General features: G+C 39.5%; 1 protein-coding gene across 1 annotated transcript in view; it reads left to right on the top strand.

The window, feature by feature from the left end:
* ITPR2 (inositol 1,4,5-trisphosphate receptor type 2) overlaps positions 1–9,517 on the top strand; it is a 482,247-nt gene that overhangs the window by 128,793 nt on the left and 343,937 nt on the right. The window contains exon 11 of the mRNA XM_003792467.3: positions 6,470–6,621. Coding sequence (XP_003792515.1) covers positions 6,470–6,621 — 152 coding nt within the window. The remainder of the gene's footprint in view (positions 1–6,469; positions 6,622–9,517) is intronic.

Here is a 9,517-nt window from a genome sequence, read left to right as displayed (position 1 = left end):
CAGACTTCTGAAGACACTGCAGTCACTCACATTAGCTAGGAGAAAGGATCATTTTGTAATTTTTGTGGGTTGGATAATATTCCTATTTGGCTGTGTTCAGACATGAACAGGGAGTGGTCGTCTTTTTGTCCTGATCCTTCACAATCACAGAATGGCCTTGTCTGCTGTTGATGTTCTGTGACATCAACAGAAATTCTTCCCGTTCAACAGAGAACACATGGCCTCTCTGGGAGTCCAGGGACACCTACTGGATGTCAGAGGCTGCTTTTCTCTTTCTCAGGGTTTATTTTTATAATATTCTGTGTGATCTCAGCACCATTTCAGCCAGGTGAGCTCTATGACCATGAACTTGTGTGGCCTTGGACAAATGAGATAGCTTTTCCTGAGCCTCAGTTTCCTCACCTGTGTAATGGGATAAAGATCTTTGCCCTCTGTACCTTCCCTGATGTCATGAGGATAAAATGAGATCAGACTGATGAAACTCCTTGAATAAAAGATTTGTTTCTATTAAAAGGACATCATGTCAAAGCATCAGATTGTGCAAGTGCATTGAATCTCTGTGCTCATCTCTTTTCTGCTTCATGATGTTTGAGGATGTTAAACATTGTGGGCAGAGAAGAATGGGAGGATGCAGTTTCCTTCATACTTACAAGATGGGTTCACATCTGTGTATTGAACTACCCACAGATCAAAAATAATTCAGCAAAAAACAATAAAAAATAATATACATGGAAAAACAGTATAGTTATTAGCTGTTCACATGGCATTTACATTGTATTAGGTATTTTAAGTAATCTAGAGATGATTTAAAGTATATAGGAGGCTCTGCATAGGTTATATGCAAATACTATGGCATTTTACGTAAAGCACTTGAGCAGATTTTTGTATTTGCAGGGGGCCTGGAACCAACCCCCTCCACAGATACTGAGGGACTGTATAGACTAAGAAGGTTCACGGAACAGCGCAGAAAATATAAATAAGCCATAAATTTGTAGTGAAGTTCCCTCTTTGTGCTAATCAAGTGTTAGGCTTAATAGTTTTTTTTCTTCTTATTCTAAAACACAATTTCTTCATTCACCTCTGAAGGTGAGAGTGTTCTTCTGTTGAAGCACTTGTCACTGGCAATACTTTAATTGCACACAACACAGATGAGTCTGCTTTTGCTGTAGAAGTTTGTGACTGGGTCTCATCTGTCATTTCAGAGAGACATCCAGCTGGAGACATTTGATTTAATTTTTTTTTTCCCTCTCCAGAATATCTAGCTTGAAAGTAAAAACTGGGAATATGGAATGATAAGGCTAACAATATGGTTCCTTATTTTTACCACATAGCCATAATTATGTTTCTGTCTAGAGAGGAAGACAAAGGAACCATTAGAGTTTATCTCCAGCCTGTGAAAATATGAAATCAGTTTCCCAAAAATGGTGTTTTACCTCCAATCTGGGTTCCGGTAACACTGAGTTCATTGTGACCATGCTGATTTTTTCTTTCCCAGTTTCCCCCACGTTTTCTGTTTAATGCTCAGTTAATATTTTTCCTGTAATTTAGAAACCTTTATCAAAATGTTGCCTTCCATTTTTGAAGTTTCAAAGGTTAATGCATGGTGCTGCTAAAATGAGGCGGTGTGTGTCAGAGCGCCCATTAAGACACAAATTGCTGTATTTATTCTATAAAAGAGTCTATTATTTCCAATCTTACAAACGTACAGCATCCACAGGGACCCTGTAAACATTGGAACCGTGTCAAGCCCAGCTGGGAACTTGACAGTCATTAGTTTCTTCTCCTTGAAAGGCTGTGTCTTTTCAAAGGGCTCTCTGAAGGGGAATGTTTTGGAATAACACCACCCATATTAACATTACCATATTTATGTGGAATGTGATCTGAGTTTTCACGGGAATGTCTTTTGTCTGTGTCAGGGTTTCCCAGCCCAACCTCAGCCATATTGACACATTGGGTTGGGTAGGTCTTTCTTGTGGGCAGAAATCCTTCTGCATTATAGGGTATTTTCTAGCATCTGGGATCTCCACTAAACAGGGGCCGGTAGCGTTTCCTTCTGTCCCCAACTGTGGCAACTAAAAGTATGTCCAGAAACTTCTAAGTGCCCCCCCCAGGAGGGTCAAAAAGTCTACTCTTGTTGGTCTACTCTTGTTGGGAACCATTGGTCTATGTACATTTACCTATATAAATAGAAATGTTTTCAGAACCAGGAAACTTTGCTGAAAGGTATTTAAAAATTCTGTTCTCTAGAATTTGGGGGAGAAGCAAATTCTGAAAGAAGATCCTCCCAAATTTCCTTGAGTTTTACTGTATATTCATCCATGATAAGAAGATAGGAAAAGAAAAATAAAAAAGAGTTGTATTAGGAATTAGTTGGAGAGTAATAGTTTGTTAAGGAACCTTGTCAGGAGAAAAGGAGTTTGCAGCTTTAAATGGCAGTGTGGTGCCCCATTATATAAAGTCAGTAGTGAGAGCACCGGAGGATGTAAAGAAAAACACAGATGCCCACACATCAGTATGCTGCCCGGGCTGCTCCCAGGACTGAATCTTCTCTGAAAACGCAGACATTGTTTCTTACAGAATGTCTCAGCTCCCAACAACAGAGCTGCCATGTGATGTTGATGTCTCTGCTAAAAATTCGGTGACTCACAAATGAGTCAACAGAGAAGGTGTTCTAGGGGCTGCCTGCTGTGCAGCTGCCTGCAGGCCCCAGGGAAGCAGACACACGGAGAGCCATTAGTCAACTGGCTGTCTTTCCAGAAGGGACCTTCTCCGTGTTTAACCTGAGAGGCCGTGTGCTTTCCCTTCCCAGTGAAAAATGCCCGTTTGCCTAGAGCTCAGTAGACTACGTTGATGTTCTGGGAGGCCCTGCATTACTCTAAATTGAGTGTAATGGACACTTGGATAGCTAACTGTCCAAGCTAGCTGATGTTAAATTTAACACCTGGTAAAGCTGTCTTGTACCCGAATGTATTTTCATGATGCAGGAGTCTGGGCATTGTGCCTCTGTAATTCTGTGTAGGGCGCTAGTGTTTCTGTGTCTTTTTTTCTTAAAAATCAATATAGGTTTATAAACAAGAGCCACAAGCATACAATTTTGAATTGAATTGTCTTTATGCTGTGAAGATATCATATTGACTTTTTTCTATATTGAAACTTGATTCCTATGTTAAAAGTTGTATACTTGGCTGGGTGTGGTGGTTCATGCCTATAATCCTAGCACTCTAGGAGGCCAAGGTAGGAGGATCACTTGAGCTCAGGAGTTTAAGACCAGTCTGAGCAAGAATGAAACCCCCATCTCTACTAACAATAGAAAAAAATATTAGACAGGCGTTGTGGTAAGCACCTGTAGTACCACCTACTTAAGAGGCTGAGGCAAGAGGATCACTCGAACCCTGGAATTTGAAGTTGTTGTGAGCCATGATATTGTAACATTCTACCCAGTGACAGAATGAGGCTCTGTCTCAAAAAAACCCCCAAAAGTTGTATACTTATCACTCATTCAGATTCCTAGGGCTGGCTTAAAGTTTACTGTCAAACTGTTTACAAATGAGAGTTTGTCAAGCAAATTTCAGAGTACAATAGATTAAAAACAGAATGCTTAAGACTATAGCACTGTTTTAAAAAGCTTCTAAACATGTTAGAAGCTCTTATTCACATGTAATCAGTTTTAATATGTTATCTATATGTGGAACTTTTCATTAAAGCTGTTTTATAAGGATATGTATAACAAATCATATAAGGGCAGAATAGTACATTTTACCACTAGCCTTAAATAGTGTAAAGCCAAGTGTCCTCTTTTAATGAACCCCAATTAATAAGTTTTTTCTATGGTTGGAAAAGATTCTCATTGTTGCAGTGTTAGAATGTAAGAATAGAGAGGTGCCTGACTACTCTTGTTGGGACCCTATAGGAAAACATTATCAAGGAGTGTGGGTTGGAGGATAATCTTTAGGAACCTGGATCTGGTCATTGGATCTAAGTCTAGAAAATTTATTTCATTTGTATTCCAAAAGAGGATTGAATGAAGGAGAACTGACTCCTATTAAATTAACTTATAAACGACTGAAGTATAAACTGCAATGCCAACTATCAATGGCTGATTATATCTAAATAGTTGGGTAAATTAGTGCATTTTTTTGAGGATAAATCTATATCAAAAACTAAATTATAATTAGAATACTGGTGTTTAGGAAGGTCAGGAAATTAGATGACACATATTTCTTTCAGGGATGTGATATTTGTCCATGAAAACTAGTATACTTATTCATTGTATCTACACTAGACAATGGAGAGGGAAACTTAAATTCTTGTTCCGTGACTCTCATTTATTTAGGTTACACATTGATCTTCTGTTTATAAACTGTGGTTCAATGTAATTGATAATATCTTATTTTCCTTAGTTAATATCATAGTTTATTTGTGCCTTTCCAGTAGTCCACGTAAGCCACTTGTTCCCAAATCCCATTCTCTACATAGTTATAAAAAGCATCTGGGTTATTTCTATAAATGAATGATCTTGTTCATAATCTCTGTGTTCTCACGAGTCCTCTCTCACGTGTGTTAACAACACTTAGCAGGTTGGTGGTCCTTTCTTTTGGCTGTAACATAGCATTGCGAAATCTGGGGAAAAAAGCTCCTTTATAATATGTCTCTGTGACTGTAACTTTCCTGTTCTATTTCTCCCCAAGTTTTCATGTTACTGAGCATGTGGTTAAAAACAAACTTCCTTTTCTCTCTTTAGAATTTTCACTTCCTTTTCTTAAACCTTCTTCTTCCTCCCCTTTGCCTGCCACTTTCTTCATCATGTAACTTGCTTACTGTGTACATTTTATTCCCTCCATATCCACTTCATTTATAATGTATAGTATTTTAAGTGCCTTTTTCTTTCTTTCTTTCTTTTTTTGAGGCAGAGTCTCCCTTTATTGCCCTCGGTAGAGTGCTGTGGCCTCATAGCTCACAGCAACTTCAAACTCTTGGGCTCAAGCAGTTCTCTTGCCTCAGCCTCCCAAATAGCTGGGACTACAGGTACCCATCACAATGCCCAGCGATTTTTGGAGACGAGGTCTCATTCTGGCTTAGGCTGGTCTCGAACCTGTGAGCTCAGGCAATCCACCTGTCTCACCTCCCAGGTGCTGGTATTACAGGCGTGAACCACTGTGCCCAGTTTTAAGTGCCTTTTTCTGATCAGTGAACAGAGTTTGTATTTACTGATTAGAAACAACTGTTATGGAGGTCAAACCACATCAGGGGATCTTGGTGCAGGACCTCTGCCTTCATTTAACTCTGAATTTTGGTCTCTGGGGAAGACATAGAGATCAAAGATGAACAGAATACCGTGTGAGATTTGGCAGATCCCAGACCTGCTCCTATTGGGGGACCTCTGGCCATTCACAGTTCAGCGGGGCTACCAGTTGGTGTACCATTAATGGGAGAAATCAGAAACAAAAAAAGGTTTTCTGACCTAAGGAAAATGATATTCACAGTCTTGGAGTGATGGAGGAGGTAGGACTCCAAGGGGCTGTTTTGAAATGATCAACTGTGCTATCTCGTTTCACAGTTGTCCTTAAATGAACATTTGTCAGTGGGGTAGACTATTCGTGTTTCCCTTTTAAGTTCCGCTCCTTCTTTCAGTTTCACACACCTTCCTGTGGTAGCGTGATGGCAGTCTGTCGGTTTGCCTATGTCTCCCTCTCTCTCTCATTTTAAAATTCCCTTGCTTTCATGAATATGGATAAGTAACTGTATTTGTTGACTTAATTACCAAGCTCATCTTGCATTTACTGTACTGTTCTTCTGTTTCTTGTGCATCCCGTCCTTCCATGAGGCATTGGGACTTGGGGAAGTTCAAGTAGAAATACATAATCATTAATCTTGTGTTGTTCCCTGCTTCAGTGAGGTAGGGTGTGCTGGAAATATTGACCAGATTTCACATCATCACCAAAGATTCTGTGTGTGATCTCCTTGTATCTTGTTTTTAATGTAACTATAGTGTGTTTTTGGATCTTACGGAACATGCTGATGAACTGAATGGGAATGTTACTGTTTACTCTCCTTTCTCCAAGTTAATGTCCAGTTTGTTCTGGGAGCTGGGTGTGAGCTCCCAAATGCTGCCATGCTTGCTCTTTAACTTATGCAACCTGGAGCATTCAACATACTGTTTCTTCTCTGTGCTTGTTTTAAATATGGAATGGTCAAAACTACAACTTTGTGAATAGGTTTAAGGGAACAAAGGGAGGATCCATAACTCTTGGACTATTAGCCTCAATGACGTGCAGATCAAGTTTCCCCACCCCAGAAGCGTGCAACTTATTACTGTTGATAGTAATTACCTCAAAGGCTGTCAGGCCCGAGCTCCTCTTTCTGGATGATGTGAAGAAGTAACATGCAGATTTAAACTTTATCTTCTGATTAATTGGTGAGTTGAGTATCAAACATGACAAAAATAAATAACTTTGTACTTCCTCAACAGAGAGATGGAGACCTTCCAACTTCAAAGAAGAAGCGCCAGGCAGGGGAGAAAATCATGTACACTTTAGTCTCTGTCCCACATGGAAATGACATTGCATCCCTCTTTGAACTGGATGCCACAACTCTTCAGAGAGCTGACTGCTTGGTTCCAAGGTAAAAAAAAAAAAAAAAAAAAAAAAAAAAAAATATATATATATATATATATATATGATGTTTCTTCTTTGTATAATTGTGCCAGGAGGTAAGAAATGAAAATCATAATGTTAATATAATTTTTGTGATATCGAGGGAGCAGGCATCATCAGCTGAGAACAAGTGTGTAAAACATGGTGCCTCTTTTGTGAGTAGATTAACCTAGTTTGTTTTATTCTTATAAATAATTAAAATGTGTAAGACCAAAAAAATTCTGAAAAATTTATAAGAATCATTTATTCTCATAGTGTGTATGGCCTGTGGTTATTAAAATGGAAAATAATGCAAAAGCATTTTTGTTTTTGCTTGTATCATTTATTTCTATTAGGTCAAATATCCCATTTCCTTCATTCCTCCGTCCATCTGTTCATCTGTGTAGTCATTCTGTCAACAGATACTCAGTGGACAGGGACGACACGCCAGGCATTGCCTGTGGCGTTGGGAAGACAGCAGTGAACAAACTGCACTTTCAGATGGGGGGAGCAGGCAGTGAATAAACCAATAAACTTAAAATATAAGGTCAGGTGAGAGAAATGCTTTGAAGAAAAATTGCAGGGTGTGGAAAGTTCTGTTAGGTAAGACTGTTCAGAGGTGGCCTCTCTGAGTTAGGATATTTGAGAAAAGACCTGAGTGAACTGAGGGATCAAGTCCTTTTTATCTGGAAGGAGTGTTTCAAGAAGGAGGAACACAAAATGGAAATTTACGAGGTGCCTTTAAGTAGGGACCAGTCAGGCCGCTGGTGTAGTTAAACCTGAGTGAGTGAGGGGGTATGGGATTGATAATGAGAGAGCCAGAACTTAGGCAAGAGAGTATCTTACATTCCTTTGTTTGAATTTGACTATTTTATCCTAGTTAAGTTCTTTTGCCTACATCTGTCTACCTTCCGACAGTAGCTCTCCGATGCTCTCTGTAGAGCAGCGGTTCTCAACCTGTGGCTTGTGACCCATGAGAAATGTATTAAAGGGCCGCGGCATTAGGAAGGTTGAGAACCACTGCTGTAGATGCATCAAGGAGTCCTTCCCATATTATCAGGTCTAGTGTAACGGTTCTCAACCTTCCTAATGCCGCTATGTATTTTCACTGTTACAAAGGGGTCGCGACCCACAGGTTGAGAACTGCTGCTTTAGCTCTTCATTAGCCTTGTTAGAGCAGTATTCTCCTTGACTTCGGGCAGGTTAGGCTAAAGGTACCTAGATAAAAATGCAGACATTGTGTGTCCTTTCAGGGAGGGTAAAGAGTTGCTGTACTAACACTGTCAAGAAACCCCCTGGTTGAGCTTCCTAGGTGTTTCATGGTGGTTCTCATTTGTGAGAAATGTGGCTGGATCTTGACCTATGTGAGAGTCCATCTCTCCCTCTTCTCTGTTCCACCAGCAGAAGCCTATAAACAAATCCCCTCTGCAGGTTTTACTTGATCCAGGTCATCTCTGGCCTTCTTTTCCCAGAGTTGGGAATTTTAATCCTTACTATGACGTTGCTCATTTTAGATTTAAGTCAGCAAAAATGGAGTCCTTCTGGAACTTTAACCAAGAGATTTTGCTTAAGGAAATGATAAAAGGATCTTACTATAAAGTGCACAGACCCATTGCAAGGCTCCAAGCCTCACTTTGTATAGAGGTGTTAGTATGTTACTATTCAGAACCATTGAAACCCTATTCTATACAGTACAGATTTTGTGTTGACATGTATTGTTGTTAATTGTATTAAAGCTAACCATTAATTAATACTTGCTAAGAAATATTATTATAATATAACCCTTGATGCTTTGTATGTGCTGAGCCTTGTGTTACATTATTTATAAATATTATCTTATTTAATCCTGGTAGTAACCCTTACATATCAAGAGCTAGAGGCTGAGTTAGAACAGTGCCTCTCAAGTTGGCTGTAAATTAGAGTCACTGGGGCAGTGTTGACACCTGTCCATGCCCTGGCCACACTGAGATCAATGAAATCAGGGTCTTAGAGGTGAGAGACAGGTTTTACTTATTTTTTTAAGCAGTCTTTCCAGGTGATTCCAATGTGGAACCCAGTGTTTCTAAGACTTTAAACCAATAGTTCTCAGCCTGTGGGTCACGACCCCTTTGGACTATATTAACGGTTCGTGGCATTAGGAAGGCTGAGAACCACTGCTTTAAACTCTATAGTTCATGCTTCTTAAACTTTATCATATAGCAGATTGCTTGGAGAGCCAATGACAATCCAATTTCTGCTACTCTTGGTCTAGAACTGGGGCCTGAGAATCTGAATTTCCAATGAGTTGTCAGGTAATGCTGATGCTGCTGGTTTACAGATGAGACTTTTAAATTTTAAGGGCTCAGAGCAGTGGTTCCCAAACTTTGCTGCACCTTGGGACACCTGGGAATCTTTAAAAAGCTCTATTTTACCTGCTTTTATGAAGAAGCAAAACCATGTTGTTGAATGAATCTCTTTTCCTGAGGCACTTGGCATTTTATTTATTTTTTTAATTGGTCCTAATGCTTTCTACTTATATTTATGTCTTATCTTTATAATGAACTCTCAGCAACTTGAAGGGGGAGTACTTAATGTGCTTTTCTCTTAATAGATGCTATAGACATATTTGTTAAAGAAAAGATGATAAGGAAAGATTTACTAAAAAATGCTAATATTTGTGTTGGATGAAGTTCTAGGTGTCCTTTCTCAGTTTGCACATGGGCAATTTTTGTTATTCATGGTATGTGGAATTAGCAAGCACTGACCTATTGTTCCTAGGGGAAATACAGGGTTAGGTTCCTGCACGCATCTGGTGACAACATTTTTGTCAATTAGCATATCACCTTGTTGTATGCATTGGTGCTTCGCTTTGCCTCGCCTCGCCTCGCCTCTCCTCTCCTCTCCTC

The sequence above is a fragment of the Otolemur garnettii genome, unplaced genomic scaffold, assembly GCF_000181295.1.
Source record: "Otolemur garnettii isolate 467f Iridium unplaced genomic scaffold, OtoGar3 scaffold00057, whole genome shotgun sequence".
Lineage (NCBI taxonomy): Eukaryota > Metazoa > Chordata > Mammalia > Primates > Galagidae > Otolemur > Otolemur garnettii.
The sequence above is the reverse complement of the archived record's forward strand: the minus strand, read 5'-3'. Positions and strand labels throughout refer to the sequence as shown.